At 43.4% G+C, this 21,577-nt stretch overlaps 1 protein-coding gene across 2 annotated transcripts in view; it reads left to right on the top strand.

Annotated features, from left to right (window-relative positions):
- The first annotated feature begins 235 nt into the window (after positions 1-235).
- LOC137524164 (indolethylamine N-methyltransferase-like) overlaps positions 236-21,577 on the top strand; it is a 543,463-nt gene continuing 522,121 nt past the window's right edge. Inside the window, exons 1-3 of one of the 2 annotated variants that reach the window (XR_011022638.1) lie at positions 236-441; positions 5,509-5,716; positions 16,549-17,155. Coding sequence is in view for 1 of the 2 variants with exons in the window: in XM_068243738.1 (XP_068099839.1) it covers positions 291-441; positions 5,509-5,716; positions 16,549-16,972 (783 nt within the window). In the remaining variant the exon portion in view is untranslated. Of the gene's footprint in view, positions 442-5,508; positions 5,717-16,548; positions 17,265-21,577 lie in introns of those variants that run through there. The other variant, XM_068243738.1, reaches the window with a different exon arrangement.

Genomic DNA, 21,577 nt, shown 5'->3' with positions numbered 1-21,577 from the left:
ATCAGGTATAGATCTGTATTCTTGGTGATACTGCAGATCACCAATAATCAGATTCTCTCTGCGTGCTGACACCGATTGTTACAGTTTATTATCATTTGTCATTATTTATTATCACATACATCTCAGTCAGCTGAATCCTGTGACTGGCTTGTGAGTGTCAGACACAGTTACAGGAAGATGTTTAACCAAACAGTAATAGGTGTATCTACCTGCTGCTGGATGACTATAAAGTGAACACCAACGTGGAAAGTAAGAAACCAAAAACGGAGAAGATCCTCATTCCTCACGAAATGGATTGTGGACCAAAAAAACTCTACCATAAACATGGCTTTGACTCTAGAGATCACCTTGAGACATATTACTCTGATAAGCCAGACATGGCGTTTGCAGATGATACTTTGAAATTCCCTATGATGAATTTTCATTACATGTTCAGCTCTGGTATGTATATCACAGGAATTCTTACATATGTGTTATATATACTATATATCACTGGTAGGTTTATTTTTTGTGGTTCCTTTCTTGCTTTGGGGCACTAAACTAGACAAGACACAACACAAAACATTTATACCACATTTTTTTCCTGGCAGACTCAAAGTGTCAGAGCTGCAGCCACTTAAAGGGGCACTATGGCGAAAAATTGTAAAATTTAAAATATGTGTAAACATGAACAAATAAGAAGTACGTTTTATCCAGAGTAAAATGAGACATACATTAGTTTTCTCCTATGGTGCTGTGACTTACAGTAGGTTGTAGAAATCTAACAGAAGCAACAGGTTTTAGACTAGCCCATCTCTCCATAGGGGATTATCAGCAAGGCTTTTATTCTTTATAAAGTTATTCCCTAAAAAGGATTTAAACAATGATGCTGGTCAGCATCCCTGCTCGCTACACAGTTTTTGCCAGTTGGACAGAGCAACTGCCATTCACTAAGTGCTTTTGAAAATAAATAAATCCTTGAGAATACCCTATGAAGAGATGAACTAGCCCTAAACCTGTCACTTTTGTCAGATTTCTACTACCTATTGTAAGTGACAGCAACATAGGAGAAAAGTAATTTATGGCTCATTTTCCTCTGGAAAAAAAATGTACTTCTTATTTGTACATGTTTGCACATATTTTAAAATTTACAATTTTTCACCATAGTGCCCCTTTAAGGTGTGTTCCACAAGCGACCACGGTCATTATGGAACCTTGCACAGAGACTCCTTACCGTCTTGAGCTTGGCTGAACACAAATCCCATATCAAAGGCAACAGCCTTTCCAGTATGCTATCCAGCTGGAAGAATGGGTAATACAGGACGTTAGATAAAAGACTTGTGTTTTTGCAAATACATGTAACTAATGCCTGTGTTTTTAATGACAGAGAAAGGTGTTGCTGAAGACCTACTGGGAGAGTCCCAGATTTCTTAGCTAGTATTTTACTGGTAGTATTCTAAAGGTCGCTCTCTGGACATTGCTTACAGTGCAGGTTGTAAGAATGATAAAAAAAAAAACTGCTGTTTTTTCCTGTTTATTTGTAGTTTTGATTGTAATGGATAATGAATAATTTTGCTTTTGGGAATTTTCCCATGAGTTTTGCAATTACGATCCCAATTACGATGTTGCATGTAATCTTGGTTTTGCGTTATTTACAGGAAATTACATTCACAAGATTCACAAACACGTCTTGAGCACATTTTGCCATAGATGAGTAGATGCCAAAATATATAGGCATAAATTCAATTTTCTCAAATTAATTGAAGCCAATGGACATGAAAAAACATATTTTATTTTTCACATAGAGGATTATTTGCAAAATCATAAGTCAATGTAAAATTTTCTATTTTAATTACGATTACATGCAAAATTATTTAACAGAAGCTTAAAACATTGAATTACGATTTTGCATCACGATTGTGAATTTCACAGCATACTTTCTACAGGGATGAGCAGATGAGGATTTAAAGATAAATCATACTGTGAATTTGTCCCTTCTTGCTTACCACAAATGTTCGCAAGAAAAGGTCCCATGTTTTTCTATGCAGTTTTATTACAGTATCCCTGAATATTTGTTGGCAAAAATGAAGGGCAAGAAACAAGGCAGATTTCGTAGAGTAGTGGGAATGGGCATTTGCAGGAGCAAAGCATTTACAATGTTGTGCAAGGTCCAGAAACCGATTACAAGAGATCCCATCTTAGGCAGATAAATAGTGGAGTGAAGAGAGGAACTAGTTAGGCCCCGTTCACACTGCACGCGTTTCCAGCCGCGTTTTGGAAACGCGTGCAGGTGGCCAACACGCACGACATCAGACATTGCATAGAGTGCAATGTCTGATGTTCACACTGCATGCGTTCCGGACCTGTGCGGTCCGGAAACGCATGCTGCACGCATTTTTTGTAAAAACGCATGGCTGTCCCATTCACTTTTCAGTGATGGGATCAGCCACGCAACGCATACGAACGCGGATGGCGTGCGTTCGTACGCGTTGCGGTCCGCATGCGTTGCGGTCTGCGTTCTGCAGTCTGAACGGGGCCTTACTCCTTTTTAAGTTCTGTATGTAGGAGGAGAGACAGAGTTAGGCAGAGCTATGTGCACTGATACAGGGAGAGATTAGGAACATTGTTAAGGTATTTTAAAGCAGAATATAACCCTGCATTTCAACTTTGCTCTAAAACATTATATACAGCATATTATATGCAACCAGCATTTTTTTTTTACTAGACCAGCATTGGAAGGGTTACACACAGAGCTTTAACCGGTTCGGCCTATCTGGATGAGCTTTCTCGTCCAGATAGGCACTGCTGCTGTCGCCGACTCGTGCGCACGATCGGGCGCGCCCCCGCGCGCGCTCCTGCTGCCAGCCGCTAGCCCCCCGATCAGTGAATGGGAATATAATTCCCATTCACCGATCTAACTTCCCCCCAGGAATACCGAAGCTTTCTCTCCAGAGAGCGCAGTATTTCTGCCCCCAGGAAACCTCTCCCCAGCATTTTAGTTCCTGGATGCGAGATCGTTCGCATCCAGGACTTTTTTCACTGTGGCCATCTTGTGGCCAAATAGTAAACTGCACCCACATACATTTTTAATAAAAAAAAAAAATATTATTTTACATTTAAAATTAGCAGTTTCCCTTCCACACCAAAAATTACCCACATACACTTTTTTTATTAAAAAAAATAAATACAATTAAAAAAAAAAAACAACAACATAAATAGTTACCCAAGGGTCTGAACTTTTTAAATATGCATGTCAAGAGAATATGTTATTATATTATTTAAAATTATAAGCTTATAAATAGTGATGGACGCAAATTGAAAAAATGCACCTTTATTTCTAAATGAAATATCGGCAACATAAATTGTGATAGGGACATCGTTTAAACGGTGTAATAACCGAGACAGATGGGCAAATAATATACATGCATTTTAATTATGGTAGTGTATATTAATTTCAAACTATAATGGCCAAAAACTGAGAAATAATGAATTTTTTCAGTTTTTTTCTTATTCTTCCTGTTAAAATGCATTTACAGTAAAGTGGTTCTTAGCAAAATGTACCCCCCAAAGAAAGCCTAATTGGTGGCAGAAAAAACAAGATATAGATCAATTCATTGTGATAAGTAGCAATAAAGTTATAGGCGAATGAATGGGAGGTGAACGTTGCTCGGATGAATGAGATTTTCGGCACTGCGGTGCTGAATCGGTTAAAGTTCTGTGGAGAGAAAAGCTGCAGCAGCCGAAGTTTAAATAGATACATTTAAGTAAACACAATGTAACAAGTAAGGAATGTGACTCACTCTCTCTCTGTGTCAGGGAGCTCCTGCACAGTCAGAGTGTGTGCCACATTCCACACTTTTTACATTGTGTTTACTTAAATGTATCTATCTAAACTTCGGATGTGGCAGCATTTCTCTCCATGAAACTTTAAAGCTCTGTGTGTAACCCTTTCAATGCTGGTCTAGTAAAAAAAATATGCTGGTTGCATATAATATGCTGTAAATAATGTTTTAGAGCAAAGTTGAAATGCAGGGTTATATTCCGCTTTCATTTAAAGGAAATCTAAAGTGAAAATAAGCTTATGACATAATGATTTGTATGTGTAGTACTGCTAAGGAATAACACATAATCAGCACAGATATGAGTCTTATATTGTTTCCAGGGAGTGTTAAGAAACTTCACTTGTTATCGAGGCAAAGAAGCTTCTGTCCTGTGAGCTGTCTGACTTTATAAAGTCGCGGAAAGCACTGCCTTTTGAAGTTCTCAAATGTCTCTCATTGTTTCTTCTTTGTTTATGTTTTTTTTTTTGTCTGTAAAGAAAAGTTCAAAGGTTCATTAGCCTGCTCGGTGAAATCATTTAAAATGCTGAGTGTATTGTGGAAACTGCAATTATTCGTGAACGATGCAATGTTATAAAAAACGCTATATATCTGAAAATAAAAAATATGACACTATTTTCTTTGCCACTAATGCTCTATTAATTAACCGTATTACACAACCAATTCATTATATCATGAGGTTTTTTTTTCCGCTTCAGTGTCACTTTAACCAGCATAGTGTTTTATAGGGTTTACTAGTAGACCTAAGCCCGTTTAAAAACAAGCTGTAGGTCTGTCTCTCACCGCCGCCACTGCCACATGTTAATGTGCATGCATGCGCACCCCGTCCTCCATACCCGCAGCCGTTCGGCTCCCTGGCCCCGTCCTCCTGTTCCAACAGCTGTCTGTGCTGCACACATGCGCAGTAGCACAAAAGCACGGACCCCAAGGACACACGGACAGGAGTGTACGCAGAGACAGTTAGGTTTTATAGTATTGGATGGTGTGTGTAGAACTGTTCAGTGCAGTGATCTGTGTAGTGTGAGTAGGGTAGACAGACATATGACTGTAACAGAGGGCAACCAGGCTTGTCACTGTCACTTGTCAGCTCTGCTCAGCTACTAAACTGCTATGTGATGAGCACCACAGCTCCTAACTGTCCCTCTTTCAGAGGGAGTGTCCTTCTTTAAGAACCAAATCCCTCTGTCCCCCTTTCTCCCTCATGTGTCCCTCTTTTACGACTGATGTACAGATCTATGTAAATATATGTATTTTTTATTACTGTAAAATGTGTTTAACTGACTCTAAACTTTATTGTCATCAAATACATTGATATAGTTCTTATTTTCAAATGTTATAATGAAGAAAAACTGATAGTGATAGAAAGGACCAGTGTGGTTTGAATGATAAAACAACATCTTTTGTTTCTAAATTCTTTCTGAATTCTTTGTGATATGCATGGTGAGGGGTGTGTTGGGGGCGTGGTAGGAGGTCTTTCAGGGGCGTGTCTTAAAGTGCCCCTCCTTCTTACCTCAAAAATTTGGGAGGTATGTTGTACTGTGAAAACGGAACACGAGTCACTGCCATTGCTAAAACATGTATCAGACATTTTTTTTTATTATTATTATTTTAACAGCTTCATGGCTTTTTTATTATTTTAATAGCTTTATGGTTTTGATGTATTTAATAGACTGTTTTACCAACCCTGCAGGTTTTGTGAAGGGAGATGTCTTGATTGATGTCAGTAATGGTTCCCCCATCCATCATCTCTACTCAGCTTGTGATATCTTCAAGGACATCATTATACTGAAGCTCAATGAGAAATGTAACATGGAGACAAGCAGATGGAAGGACACTCGTACTGGAGCTTTTGATTGGACGCACACGTCAGCCCATGCCGCTAAATTAGAAGGAAAGAGGTGAGGTGTAGTGTAAATATAGTCTATGACAAGATAAACACCAAAGGATTGCCTTCAGACCATTTTCACCATTTATTTTGTGGAAAGATAGATTAGATGCACAGAACAGAATGCTTCAATATCATAGATGGGAGAGAATGGTCTCCTGAGAGCCCTTATTATTGAAGGAGGTTCACAGATTCCACCATAAACACTCTAGGGCCTACAACTAGTGTTGGGTGAACACCTAGATTTTCGGGTTCGCGAACGTTCGACGAACATCGCCGCGATGTTCGGGTGTTCGCGCCGAACTCCGAACATAATGGAAGTCAATGGGGACCCGAACTTTTGTGCTTTTTAAAGCTTCCTTACATGCTACATACCCCAAATTTGCAGGGTATGTGCACCTTGGGAGTGGGTACAAGAGGAAAAAAAATATTTGAAAAAGAGCTTATAGTTTTTGAGAAAATTGATTGTAAAGTTTCAAAGGAAAAACTGTCTTTTAAATGTGGAAAATGTCATGTTTCTTTGCACAGGTAACATGCTTTTTGTCGCCATGCAGTCATACATGTAATACAGAGAAGAGGTTCCAGGAAAAGGGACCGGTAACGCTAACCCAGCACCAGCAGCAGCACACGTGATGGAACAGGAGGAGGCGCAGGAGGAGAAGGCCACGCTTTGAGACACAACAACCCAGGCCTTGCATGAGGACAAGAAGCGTGCGGATAGCATGCTTTTTACCGCCATGTAGTCATAAATGTAATAAAGATGAGAGGTTCCATAAACAGGGACCGGCAACGCTAACCCAGCAGCAGCACACGTGATGGAACAGGAGGAGGCGCAGGAGGAGAAGGCCACGCTTTTTGAGACACAACAACCCAGGCCTTGCATGAGGACAAGAAGCGTGCGGATAGCATGCTTTGTACCGCCATGCAGTCATAAATGTAATAAAGATGAGAGGTTCCATAAACAGGGACCGGAAACGCTAACCCAGCAGCAGCACACGTGATGTAACAGAAGGAGGCGCAGGAGGAGAAGGCCACGCTTTGAGACACAACAACCCAGGCCTTGCATGAGGACAAAAAGCGTGCGGATATAGCAATGCTTTTTGCCGCCATGCAGTCATAAATGTAATAAAGATGAGAGGTTCCATAAACAGGGACCGGCAACGCTAACCCAGCAGCAGCACACGTGATGGAACAGGAGGAGGCGCAGGAGAAGAAGGCCACGCTTTTTGAGACACAACAACCCAGGCCTTGCATGAGGACAAGAAGCGTGCGGATAGCATGCTTTGTACCGCCATGCAGTCATAAATGTAATAAAGATAAGAGGTTCCATAAACAGGGACCGGAAACGCTAACCCAGCAGCAGCACACGTGATGTAACAGGAGGAGGCGCAGGAGGAGAAGGCCACGCTTTGAGACACAACAACCCAGGCCTTGCATGAGGACAAAAAGCGTGCGGATATAGCAATGCTTTTTGCCGCCATGCAGTCATAAATGTAATAAATATGAGAGGTTCAATAAACAGGGACCGGCAACGCTAACCCATCACAGATGGTCATTGTTCATGTTACTTGGTTGGGGTCCGGGAGTGTTGCATAGTCGTTTCCAATCCAGGATTGATTCATTTTAATTTGAGCCAGACGGTCTGCATTTTCTGTGGAGAGGCGGATACGACGATCTGTGACGATGCCTCCGGCAGCACTGAAACAGCGTTCCGACATAACGCTGGCTGCCGGGCAAGCCAGCACCTCTATTGCGTACATTGCCAGTTCGTGCCAGGTGTCTAGCTTCGATACCCAATAGTTGAAGGGTGCAGATGGATTGTTCAACACAGCTACGCCATCTGACATGTAGTCCTTGACCATCTTCTCCAGGCGATCGGTGTTGGAGGTGGATCTGCACGCTTGCTGTTCTGTGGGCTGCTGCTGCATGGGTGTCATATAATTTTCCCACTTCAAGGACACTGCCGATACCATTCCCTTTTGGGCACTAGCTGCTGCTTGTGTTGTTTGCTGCCCTCCTGGTCGTCCTGGGTTTGCGGAAGTCAGTCTGTCGGCGTACAACTGGCTAGAGGAGGGGGAGGATGTCAATCTCCTCTCTAAAGTCTCCACAAGGGCCTGCTGGTATTCTTCCATTTTGACCTGTCTGACTCTTTCTTCAAGCAGTTTTGGAACATTGTGTTTGTACCGTGGATCCAGAAGGGTATAAACCCAGTAATTGGTGTTGTCCAGAATGCGCACAATGCATGGGTCGCGTTCAATGCAGTCTAGCATGAATTGAGCCACGTGTGCCAGAGTCCTGCCAGAATCCTCATCATCCTCTTGTGAGCGTTGTGATAGTTGTTGTGATGCATCATAGTCGTCACCTTCTTCCTGGTCTGCTTCTGCTGACCATTCGCGCTGAATTGTGGAAGTCCAACGTGCACTGCTCTGGCCCTCGTCAGTGGTGGCAGGAAATTCCTGCTCCAACTCCAGCTGTTCCTCCTCCTCTTCTTCGTCATAGCTGCTGGGGCCAGTGTTTCCTGAGGCGGATGGCCTGATGTTGGTACCATCACGCTGATCGTTTTCTCCTTCAGATTCCCCCAGTTGCATCATGACAGCTGTTTCCTTGATTTTCAACATTGACCTCTTCAGTAAACACAGCAGTGGTATGGTAATGCTGACTGAAGAGTTGTCACTGCTCACAAGCAACGTGGACTGCTCAAAATTTTGGAGGACTTGGCAGAGGTCCAAAATGTTAACCCAATCGGATCCACAGAAGCTTGGCAGCTGTCCGGATGCGCCTCGGTACTGCGCCGTCATGTACTGGACCACTGCACTCTTCTGCTCGCAAAAGCGGGCTAGCATGTGCAGCGTAGAATTCCAGCGCGTAGGGACATCACACAGCAAGCGATAGTGGGGGAGATTGAAGCGCTCCTGCATCTTGGCGAGTGCCCCCGAAGCAGTACTGGAATTTCTGCAATGTTTGGCCACTCGTCGCACCTTCAACAGAAGATCGGCCACGCCTGGGTATGTCCTCAGGAACCACTGAACTACTAGGTTCATCACGTGCGCCAGGCAAGGGATGTGTGTCAGCTTAGCCAACCTTAAATCGCGAATGAGATTACTCCCATTATCACACACAACCATGCCCGGTTTCAGGTCCAGCGGTGCCAGCCACAAATCCGTCTGTTCCTTTATTCCCCTCCAAATTTCCTCCCCTGTGTGCTGCTTATCCCCAAGGCAGATCAGCTTCAGCAACGCTTGCTGACGCATGCCAACAGCTGTGCTGCACTGCTTCCACGATCCTACTGCTGCTGGGTTAGCGTTTCCGGATGAGGTACAGCTTTGAGATGCGTTGGAGGAGAAGGAGTCAGAGAGGTAGGTGCTGCTGTTGTTATCCAGTGGGAGGGACAGCGGTGCAGCTGTTTGCGGCGTGGGCAACACCCACGCCGTAGCAGGTGAGGAATCACTGCCAGGCTCCACAAGGTTCACCCAGTGCGCGGTAAGGGAGATGTATCGACCCTGGCCAAACGCACTCGTCCAGGTGTCAGTGGTGAGGTGAACCTTGCAGGCAACCGCATTCTTCAAGCTTCGGGTTTTTTTGCTGACCACGTGCTCATGCAACTCAGGCACTGCAGAGCGCGCAAAGTGGAAGCGGCTGGGAACCACGTAACGTGGGATGGCCACTGACATCATTCCCTTGAAGCTGTTTGTCTCCACCACTCGATATGGCAGCATTTCGCAGCAGTGCTGGGCCGAAATTACGCATTAGCGTAATTACGCATCGTAATTCACTACAAATGCACCGTAAGCGTTACGTGTAAGGTTACGGTATTACGCGTAATTAATTACGCGTAGACCGTAGGTTACGTTATTACGCGTAACAAATTACGCGTAAGACAGTAAACTCCCATTGAAATTACACAGTCTGCCGTAATCGCGTAATATTACGCTCCCGTATAATATAAAAAAGCCGCCGACTTTAAGGGTTAATAGCAAAGCCCCCATAAGTGCTAAGAGCCTCAAATTTGGAGAATATATTAAGGAGATCAGAAGGAATAAGAGGAAAAAAAAATTTTTCAAAAAGACCTTATAGTTTTTGAGAAAATCGATGTTAAAGTTTCAAAGGAAAAATATATACATTTAAAAACCCGCCGACTTTAACGGTTAATAGCAAAGCCTGCATAAAATTTAGGAACACCAAATTCACAGGGTATATTAAGGGGATCAGTGGGAATAAGAGGGAAAAAATTGTCAAAAAGACCTTATAGTTTTTGAGAAAATCGATTTTTAAGTTTCAAGGGCAAAATGTCTTTTAAATGCGGAAAATGTCAGTTTTTTTTGCACAGGTAACAATAGTGTTTTATTTTCATAGATTCCCCCAAGTGGGAAGAGTTTTACTTACTTCGTTCTGAGTGTGGGAAATATTAAAAAAAAACGACGTGGGGTCCCCCCTCCCAGACCTCTTTAACCCCTTGTCCCCCATGCAGACTGGGATAGCCAGAATGCGGAGCACCGGCCGCGTGGGGCTCCGCACCCTGACTATACCAGCCCGCATGGTCCATGGATTGGGGGGTCTCGGAAGGGGAGGGGCAGCCAAGCTTTCCCCTCCCCCTCCGAGCCCTTGTCCAATCCAAGGACAAGGGGCTCTTCTCCACCTCCGATGGGCGGTGGAGGTGGAGGCCGCGATTTCCTGGGGGGGGGGGGGGTTCATGGTGGCATCTGGGAGTCCCCTTTAAAAAGGGGTCCCCCAGATGCCCACCCCCCCTCCCAGGAGAAATGAGTATAGAGGTACTTGTACCCCTTACCCATTTCCTTTAAGAGTTAAAAGTAAATAAACACACAAACACATAGAAAAGGTATTTTAATTGAACAAAAAACATAACCACGAAAAAAGTCCTTTAATATTCTTAATTAACCATTAATACTTACCTGTCCCTTTAAAAGCCAGTTCCCACGCAATATCCTCGGAAATATACTAATCAGTTACAATGTAACAAAGTTGTTACAATGTAACAACTTTGTTACTTTGTAACACCACCGCACCCGACGTCACTCGCCGCTCACCCGCCGGCCGCCGCATACACTTACGCTAAGTCCCCGCCGGCTCCCGCCGTCCACCCTGACCACACGTGTCACCCATATACATGCTGGCACCCATGGGTGCCAGCATGTATATAGGTGACATGTGGGAGAGGCGGGGAGGGCAGCGGAGCCGGCGAGGACTTAGCGTCCTAAACCCGACAGAGCTCTGAGCTATATAGCTCAGAGCTCTCGAAAGCATCTTTGTATTTGGGCTCCAAGGAGCCCCATTGGTCCTTAGCAGACCAATGGTGTTCCTTCTGATTTGAAGGAACCCCATTGGTCTGCTAAGGACCAATGGGGCTCCTTGGAGCCAAAATACAAAGATGCTTTCGAGAGCTCTGAGCTATATAGCTCAGAGCTCTGTCGGGTCCGTGCAGCGCAGACGCGTATGCGGCGGCGGTGAGTGACGTCGGGTGTGGCGTAGTTACAATGTAACAAAGTTGTTACATTGTAATAACTTTGTTACATTGTAACTGATAGAACATTTCGAGGGATCATTTATTTAAAGGGACAGGTAAGTATTAATGGTTAATTAAGAATATTAAAGGACTTTTTTCGTGGTTATGTTTTTTGTTCAATTAAAATACTTTTTCTATGTGTTTGTGTGTTTATTTACTTTTAACTCTTAAAGGAAATGGGTAAGGGGTACAAGTAGCTCTATACTCATTTCTCCTGGGAGGGGGGGTGGGCATCTGGGGGACCCCTTTTTAAAGGGGACTCCCAGATGCCACCATGAACCCCCCCCCCCCAGGAAATTGCGGCCTCCACCTCCACCGCCCATCGGAGGTGGAGAAGAGCCCCTTGTCCTTGGATTGGACAAGGGCTCGGAGGGGGAGGGGAAAGCTTGGCTGCCCCTCCCCTTCCAAGACCCCCCAATCCATGGACCATGCGGGCTGGTATAGTCAGGGTGCGGAGCCCCACGCGGCCGGTGCTCCGCATTCTGGCTATCCCAGTCTGCATGGGGGACCAGGGGTTAAAGAGGTCTGGGAGGGGGGACCCCACGTCATTTTTTTTTTTATTTCCCACACTCAGAACGAAGTAAGTAAAACTCTTCCCACTTGGGGGAATCTATGAAAATAAAACACTATTGTTACCTGTGCAAAAAAAACTGACATTTTCCGCATTTAAAAGACATTTTTGCCATTGAAACTTAAAAATCGATTTTCTCAAAAACTATAAGGTCTTTTTGAAAAAAAAAATTTTCCTCTTATTCCCACTGATCCCCTTAATATATCCTGTGAATTTGGTGTTCCTAAATTTTAAGCAGGCTTTGCTATTAACCGTTAAAGTCGGCGGGTTTTTAAATGTATAAATTTTTCCTTTGAAACTTTAACATCGATTTTCTCAAAAACTATAAGGTCTTTTTGAAAAAAAAATGTTTCCTCTTATTCCTTCTGATCTCCTTAATATATTCTCCAAATTTGAGGCTCTTAGCACTTAAGGGGGCTTTGCTATTAACACTTAAAGTCGGCGGCTACTTAACATTGATCCATGCGTCAACTTTTCCGCTTGGCAGCTTGACCTTATGCATTAATTGCTAGTAGGATTTTACGCGTAAGCCTATAACGTAACAACCTGAATTACGGTATTCTTAAGCGTAATTGCGTAAGGGCTATGCGTAATTACAGACATGTACCGTAATTCAATGTCTACGCCGTAAGCGTAATTCCGTAATGCGTAATAGCGTAAAATTACGCGTAATGATCCGTAAGCGTAGCTTTTTCCATTACGCCCAGCACTGTTTCGCAGGCCAGAAGCTTGGCTATGCTGGCTGTTATTGCCACGGCCCGGGGGTCATTTGCTGGCAATTTCCTCTTGCGATCAAACATCTCCGAGACAGACAACTGAATCGTAGGGCTGCACACTGAAGGGCTGTTGGTTGTTGTGTTTGATGAACACTGGGAGACCTCAAGAGCACTACTCCGGAAAGTGACAGTGTCAGCGTCTGATGTTTGTGAATGTTGTGAACCACGCAATGGCTGGGCTACTGCTGCTGCTGAGACGGGTCTGGTGGTGAGTCTGGTGACCCCAAGGGAGGCAGTGTTGCTGGTACCCTGTCCTGCCGCGTTTGCCCACAGAGTGGGATGTTTGGATAGCATGTGGCGGCTCATGCTGGTGGTGGAGAGGTTGTTAATTCTTTTCCCCCTGCTCAGGCGGGTCTTGCACACCTTGCAAATCGCCATAGTACCATCCTCAGTGCAGTCTTCAAAGAAAGCCCAGACTTTGGAGCACCTGCCTTGCTGGCGATTTCTGTTTGCGCCTCTTTTGCCTCTCACTTGAACTTCCACGCTTGTGGTGCCTGAAATTGCGCGCCGCCTACCTTGTGGCACAAGGCGAACTCGTGCAGCAGTGGGTTTTTCAACAGACTCATCTGTGCTGCTGCTACGACGGCGATGTTCTCGTTCACAAACAAAATCTGGGTCTCTGTCCACATTGTCCATACCCTCCTCTTCCATCTCCTCAAACTCGTCATATGTCATTGTGGGGGGCTGCCGCTGTGGAGTAGAGCTCCCCAGAACAACCTCTGCGCAGCTCACTCCAACGTCGTCTTCCAGATCTTGTCGGCCGACCTCCTGCAATTGCAACCCCTCCTGCCCAACTTGCTCTGGGATTTGGGTTTCCGAGTCCTCCTCGGACTCGCCTTGTATTTCAGTGCGCGGTGCATTTCCCACAGTTAATGGTTGTGAATCCGGGCACAACATTTCTGGCTGTTCCTCCATTGACCTTTGAAAGGTGGAAGTTTGTTGGGCTGGGAATAGCTCCTGCGAATACCCCATTGTGTCCTGAGGTAATTCATCGGACTGGTTATCTGGCAGTTGTGTGCGTAGTGTCGCTGCCGGTTGTGTCAGCTTTGTGCCCACTGGCTCCTTGTAACTGGCTGAGGACTCAGACCTCGTGCGTGATGTGCTGGTGCTGCTTAATCCACTGCTGGACGCTTGAGAGGTCATCCAAGTAATTATCTGGTCCTGTGCTTTTGGATTTGTGAGGGTTGTTGTCCTGGACAACATGGGCGGTATTGAGTAGGTTTTCTTGGGTGCTCCCCTGTGGCCTGTACGTGAACTGTCAGGGGAAACACCTCTTCCCTTGCCCCTCCCTCTTTCACCGGATTTCTTCCTCATTTCACTTATCCTTAAAGTACACGCTGACTGGCAGCAGTACAGTGGCAGTACAGAAATGCTATACAGTGGCGGGTGAGCGGTGTACCACTATTCCCAGCAGCGACACAGAGCACAATGCTATACAGTGGCGGGTGAGCGGTGTACTACTGTTCCCAGCAGACACAGAGTGGCAGTAAACAGAATGCTATATAGTGTGGCTGAGCGAGCGGTGTACTACTATTCCCAGCAGACACAGAACAGTAAACAGAATGCTATATAGTGTGGCTGAGCGGTGTACCACTATTTCCAGCAGCGACACAGAGCACAATGCTATACAGTGGCGGGTGAGCGGTGTACCACTATTCCCAGCAGCGACACAGAGCACAATGCTATACAGTGGCGGGTGAGCGGTGTACTACTGTTCCCAGCAGACACAGAGTGGCAGTAAACAGAATGCTATATATTGTGGCTGAGCGAGGTACACAGAGTGGCAGTAAACAGAATGCTATATAGTGTGGCTGAGCGAGCGGTGTACTACTATTCCCAGCAGACACAGAACAGTAAACAGAATGCTATATAGTGTGGCTGAGCGGTGTACCACTATTCCCAGCAGCGACACAGAGCACAATGCTATACAGTGGCGGGTGAGCGGTGTACCACTATTCCCAGCAGCGACACAGAGCACAATGCTATACAGTGGCGGGTGAGCGGTGTACTACTGTTCCCAGCAGACACAGAGTGGCAGTAAACAGAATGCTATATAGTGTGGCTGAGCGAGGTACACAGAGTGGCAGTAAACAGAATGCTATATAGTGTGGCTGAGCGAGCGGTGTACTACTATTCCCAGCAGACACAGAGTGGCAGTAAACAGAATGCTATATAGTGTGGCTGAGCGAGGTACACAGAGTGGCAGTAAACAGAATGCTATATAGTGTGGCTGAGCGAGCGGTGTACTACTATTCCCAGCAGACACAGAACAGTTAACAGAATGCTATATAGTGTGGCTGAGCGAGGTACACAGAGTGGCAGTAAACAGAATGCTATATAGTGTGGCTGAGCGAGCGGTGTACTACTATTCCCAGCAGCGACACAATGACTGGGGGGACCCTGGCTAGCGTGGCTGGAGCGCAAACTACCCTGCCTGCCTACCCAAAGCTAAACCCACAGACAAATGGCGGAGATATGACGTGGTTCAGGTATTTATTTACCCGAACCACGTGACAGTTCGGCCAATCAGAGCGCGTTCGGGTCCGAACCACGTGACCCGTTCGGCCAATCACAGCGCTAGCCAAACGTTCGGGGAACGTTCGGCCATGCGCTCTTAGTTCGGCCATGTGGCCGAACGGTTTGGCCGAACACCATCAGGTGTTCGGCCGAACTCGAACATCACCCGAACAGGGTGATGTTCTGCAGAACCCGAACAGTGGCGAACACTGTTCGCCCAACACTACCTTCAACCACCTGCATTAGGTAGTTACCATCATCTCCCTAAACATTAAGGAAGGGATAACGCCCCTGTTCTTGACACAGATAAAAGTTGTTGTTTTTTTAAGAATTTAGAAGAGTTGGAGCCCCCATATGCCTAGCTCAGCCTTTCTGGAAATGTCAGCTGACATGGAGGAGAAGAGGTTAAGGTTATGGGGGTGAGTGGTTGTCATCTCCTCCCCAATTTTATAAGTAATGTATGGGGGCTGAAGACAGATCCACAAAGCATTATGAAGCAATATGATTATCATCATAAGTCCGCCGCCCATACTGCGTTTCAAACATCTTGCATGCATCCTATTGGACGCGTTGCAAAACTCAGTACCACGCACTTCCTCCTTCTGACTTAAAGGAGGAAGTGCGCGATAGTGAGTCTTGCAAAGTGTCCAATAGGATGCATGCAAGATTTTGGAGCGCAGGAAAGACAACAGACTTATGGGTAACTAACCCCCTCTCTCCCAGCTGCACAGGTGAGGCAATTAAGTCTCATTTAAATCACGTATTCGAGTCCTTAAGGACGCGTGAGCCCATGATGACTACTACTGTTTCCCTACCTGGCTCCCTCCCTACAGAGTTTGTGTGGGCGAAGATGACTGGAGTTTAACTCACCCAATTGCTCATTCCAGCAATGATCTCCATGGCTACAGCGGCATCATGTGACACACTGGTAAGTAATGACGGCATGTCACATGATGCCACCGTTGCCATGGAGATCAATGCTGGAACAAGCGATTTTGTGAGTTCATTGTGTTGTTGCGTGCTTTACTATCAACCTTGAAGGGACGGCGGGAGGGAGAAGATGGGAGGAGAGGAATCTGGTCATCTAGTGGCGGGCCAGCTTCATAACAGCAGTGGGACATAGTTTGCCCAGGCTTGGTATAGAGGGTGCTAACTTTACCATTAAAATCTGTTATGTGTTGCTGGGGATATTGAAGGCTAGCATCCAGTTAGGCACCAGAGTGGCAGTGGACCCATCGTACCCCCACTAACATAGTGATAAACTAGCCTATTTTACCAGAGGAGAGTTGATCAGAAGTAATACAGTTGAGTGGAGAGTTACTGTAATTAACTTAAGTCCAAGTTACCACCAGTGAATGTGATATAACATTGCATGTTCCTTTCAGATCTGACTTCTAAAATTCTGCTGTGACGAAAGATCATTCTAAAGCTCCAGTTGTTCATTTTTCTATTTGTTTCAGTACCCAAGTTCAGGACAAGGAAATGCAACTAAAGACAGCCATTAGCCATGTTATATCATGCGACTTTGAAAATGAAAACATAACGTATCCTGCTGTGCTTCCGCTTGCCGACTGTGTCACCAATATATTGATACTGGAAACCATCAGTAAAGATGAAGATGACTACATGAGGAACCTGGAAAAAATGTCAAAGCTGCTGAGACCTGGAGGCCACCTGATAGTAGCTGGGATGTTAAATACTTCTTACTATATGGTTGGAAGAGAGAAATTTCATACTTTGAAATGTGATGAAAGCTTTGTGAAAAATGCCCTCAGCAAGTTGGGCTTTGTAATTGATTATTGTGCAGTGCAGAGGAGGAGGAGTGACAGCAAACTTATTGATTATGATGCTGCTATTTTTATCACAGCTTGCAAGACCAAGTAGACAGATACACAGATACCAGTCTTTATCTCAAAACATCTGCTAGTGCACAGCGCATGTATTTTGTGGAATTCCAAAATTTGCAATTTGAAGACCACAGTCCAAATGATTTCTGATTTCTACATTTTGAAATATTTGTGAAACTATGTCGGTGTAATGCACACCTTTTTTTTTTTTGCACAAATAGTGAGCATGTCTACTGACCATGCTGAAGGGACTTCAATATGAAAATTTATATGCTAAGATTGAAAGTGAAATTCTTTTTTTTTTCCAATAAAATTTTTATTTCAGAAAAGTGGTACATAGTGTCAATACAATGTTGCACAATTTTCTGTTTACATATATAAACTGGCTTACAAAATGAACAATATAAACATTAAAATGAAGAAAAATTTCAATATTTTCTAACCCAGGCTGGGAAAGGGCTACTTATTTCCAGCCACTGCCCAAAATAATGGGTGGAAGGAGAGAGGTAGTATTCCCAGCTGCTCATAGAGAAAGGCGCAGCGGTCAAAGACCTGCCATTCTCATAGCTAGAGATAGCGAGTTTTAGGGATAGCAAAAATGGAGTTTTGTTGATATCGATATCTTATATAGAATTACATATTGTAACTGATTTCCATATTGTGTCTATTAAAGAGACACTGAAGCGAAAAAAAAATATGATATTATGATTTGTATGTGTAGTACAGCTAAGAAATAAAACATTAAGATCAGATACATCAGTCTAATTGTTTCCAGTACAGGAAAATATAAGAAACTCCAGTTGTTATCTCTATACAAAAAAGCCATTAATCTCTACGACTTTCAAAGTCGTGGAGAGGGCTGTTTTCTGATTTTTATTATCTCAACTGTTCATTAACTGTTTACTTTTTCTCTGTCAGAGGAGAGGTCATTAGTTCACAGACTGCTCTGAAAGAATCATTTTGAATGCTGAGTGTTGTGTAATCTGCACATATTATAGAATGATGCAATGGTAGAAAAAACACTATATACCTGAAAATAAAAATATGAGAATATTTTCTTTGCTGCTAATCTTCTAGTAATTATTCATAGTACACAACCAATTCATTATATCATATATTTTTTTCGCTTCAGTGTCTCTTTAAGGAATCATGTTGGAACATACCATTTTCTGAATTTTAGTGTGAATAAACTATATAAAATATAGATAGTCTTGAATACGAATCAGATAGAGTACCATTAGGGATATGAAGTATAGGCTAAGAAGGAAGAAAAATGAATACATAGGGGATAAAGGAGAACTGGTTCCACTTGTGCAACAATTTAGTAATTAACCTTATTGCCTTAATGGACGTTATTGTAACATAGCTAAAAGATTACATGCGTTTTATGTTGCATTGTCGAAGAGATCCTTGATCTAATGTATTTTTCCATGGTAAGGTTGCTTTTAGAGATTGAAAGTACCTGGTGAAATGGGATGGCAGTATTTAATTTCCAATTGCTTGCAATTATATGTCTGGATGCCAAAATTAAGTGGGCAATAGAGAGTCTGGCTGTTATGGGAATTGATTCAAGGCCAATGCCTAATATTGCTAATTGGGGAGATAGTTTAAATCCCATATATAGGTGACGAACAACATAATCTTCTACTTTCTGCCATAGTGTTTGTACTATATCACAATTCCAAATCATATGGATTAGTGTGCCTGTGCAAGAGGAGCATCTCCAGCAGAGTGGTGGATTGAAAGTGAAATTCTAACCTATTGTCAATATATTTTTGCAAATTCACTCTAATCACATTTACCTTAGGGTCAGTGCAAAAATAGGTTCACAGTAAATTAAAATTTAATGACTTTGCAATATAAACTCGGAATCCAAAAAATTCTGAATTTGCTCCAAATTTTGTCAAGAATTTTGGTAGATTTGGAATTTCGCAATACTGAGCATCTCTACTTTCAAACTTAAACATCAACAGTCACATCAATAGTAAAGAAGATCAGAAGATCACAAGAGCCAAAAGCACTTCTTTTTTATATTCAAAGCCAGAGCCGGGACAAGGTCCTCCAGCATCCAAGGCTAAGACACCAAAGTGCACTCCTCCATCCCTCCCACCCCAGCTGTCACACACTGATTGCTATTAGACTAAGAAGGGTCCCAGGGTGCCCAACCCCCCCCCCCCCCCAACAGCTTTATCTCTAGTTATCTGGCTTGCAGTCACTGCCATGTATCCTCTTTTCTTATTTCTCTCTGCTTCAAACACAAAAGTGAAATGATAGCTGAGTGAGTTGTGCGCCCCCTCCTACACTGCGCCCTGAGGCTGGAGCCTCTCCTGCCTCTGCCTTGGCTGGACCCTGTTCAAAAGCCATTTATTGAAGAAAGCAATTAAAAGAACAAAACATCATGATATAACACATACTTCACAATACACAATGCTACAATAGCACAATATCACACTGGTACAAAATAGCAGTAGACCCAAACCTCCCACCCAGACAACCTACAAAACCTAAGAAAATGTAAGTTAAAGAACACCCAAGGTGAAAATAAACTAATGAAAGAAACAATTGTATCTATCTTCCTTCTCCTAAAAATGACTTTTTAAGATATTCCAGTTTTATTTTATATTCAAATCTACTTTTTAAGTTTTTACTGTTTTATTGTTTTTGGTCAATGACACATTCATTGACGTATGCCAGAGCTAAAATCTATGAACTATTGACCCCTTTTTACCTCTTTCCTGCTTTCCTTGAATTTGTTTTCCTCTTGTTCCTTCTATTATCATTAAAAGGAACCAGAGGTGTGAAACCTATGGAAGCTGCCATATAGATTTCTTTTTAAACAATACCAGTTGCCTGGCTAATTTTTCTGGTCAGTCGGGTCTAAAGCACTCACCTGAAACAAGCATGCAGCTAATCTTGTCATAGATTTGTCTCAGACATCTGATCTGCATGTGCTTGTTCAGGGTCTATGGCCTAAATTATTAGAAACAGAGCATTAGCAGGACAGCCAGGCAATGTGCATTACTTAAAATGAAATAAACAGGTCAGCCTTCATATTCCTCTCACCTTGGGTTCCCTTTAAAGGACACATTTATTGAAGTATGCTGGAGCTAAAATCTATGAACTATTGACCCCCCCTTTTACCTCTTTCCTGCTCTCAGAAGCCATTTTCTGCTAGGAAAGTGTTTTATAGTTGTAATTTCTTATCAGCATGTGGTGTCCTGGATTAGATGTTTCTAATTTAATAAAGTCATTATTCAACCGACATAGTGCGGATCTCACCTTCACTATATGTAATTTCTTATCAGTGAGGGTCACACTGTAGTCTGACCCAGTCCTGATTCAGACAGGAACTGCCACTTACATACCTGATGTTTAACTCTTTCAGGCAGACACAATTGTACACTATACACCAATGCTACATACTGCCTTCCCAAATTGCCAAGTTATCCCTCTCAACCTCACCCAACTGTCCAAAGTGTAACAAGAAAGAACCCTCCTTTATACATATGTTGTGGCAATGCCCCCAGTAGAGGCATTTTGGAAGCAGGTAGTGGACTTTCTACATGATCGTATGGGCTCCCCGGCCACCCTAGACATTAAAATGTGTATCCTAAACATTATACCTGAAGATAAACAAATTTGAGAAAACATTCCTGATAGAGACCTTATTCATTGCCAAGCAATGCGTAGCTTTCCGGAGGATGTCTCCAACTAATCCAACACTGATAGAGTGGAAATCCAAAATAAAGAACTCTTTACCATACGAGCAACTTTTATACAAACACAGAAAATGCCCTAATAAGTTTAACCAAATCTGGGACAGATGGTTGAAAAACCCACCTATTTAAATTAAAACCAGTATTCTTGTCTCACCCTGCTTCCGGGATCCTCTACATCCATAAAATGGGGTTCTTTACCATAAATGTTCTGTTCTTCCCCCTTTATGCCAATATTAAACACACTCAGATCTGTGAAGGGATACCACTTCATAATTCCTATGTATACCTTTATATGTCTTTCACGAATAACAAATGACAGGATGCAAGTAAATAGTTTGCACTGTTTTTATTAAAACGATGTGCACAAACTTCTTTATACATGTCAGCTGTACCTATGACTATTGCAAGAACATTCTTCTGTACTATATAGTACTACTACTGTATTCTGCTGTATACATTGTGACACCGTACTTTGTATGCTACTCTACTATTTTCAATAAACAAACCTTTGTTTAAAGAAAAAAAAACTCTTTCAGGCAGAAAAAGAAAAAAAGGAACACAGCATAGTTATTTGTGTGCTAGGCACTGTTATCAATGCTTGCATAACACAAATGGTCAGACAATTGCAAAATATTCATTCTGTCATGAATCAATGATAAAGAAAGCATAGGGCTTTTCCATTGAAAAGCAATTACTCAGATTGCAGCCAGCAATAAAACATATAGAGCCTCTGAAAAGAACTGGGAATCCTAGGGTTAGGAGCAAATAGAAAAGCTTGCAATTAAAGGGAACCTTAACTGAACGGGGGGTAAAGAGTTTTACTTACCTGGGGCTATTACCAGCCCCCTGCAGCAGTCCTGTGCCCTCGGCGCCGCTCTGGAATCCTCTGGTCCCCCGCTGTCACTTAGTTTCATTTTTGACGA

Source organism: Hyperolius riggenbachi, chromosome 7 (genome assembly GCF_040937935.1).
Source record: "Hyperolius riggenbachi isolate aHypRig1 chromosome 7, aHypRig1.pri, whole genome shotgun sequence".
Lineage (NCBI taxonomy): Eukaryota > Metazoa > Chordata > Amphibia > Anura > Hyperoliidae > Hyperolius > Hyperolius riggenbachi.
The sequence above is the reverse complement of the archived record's forward strand: the minus strand, read 5'-3'. Positions and strand labels throughout refer to the sequence as shown.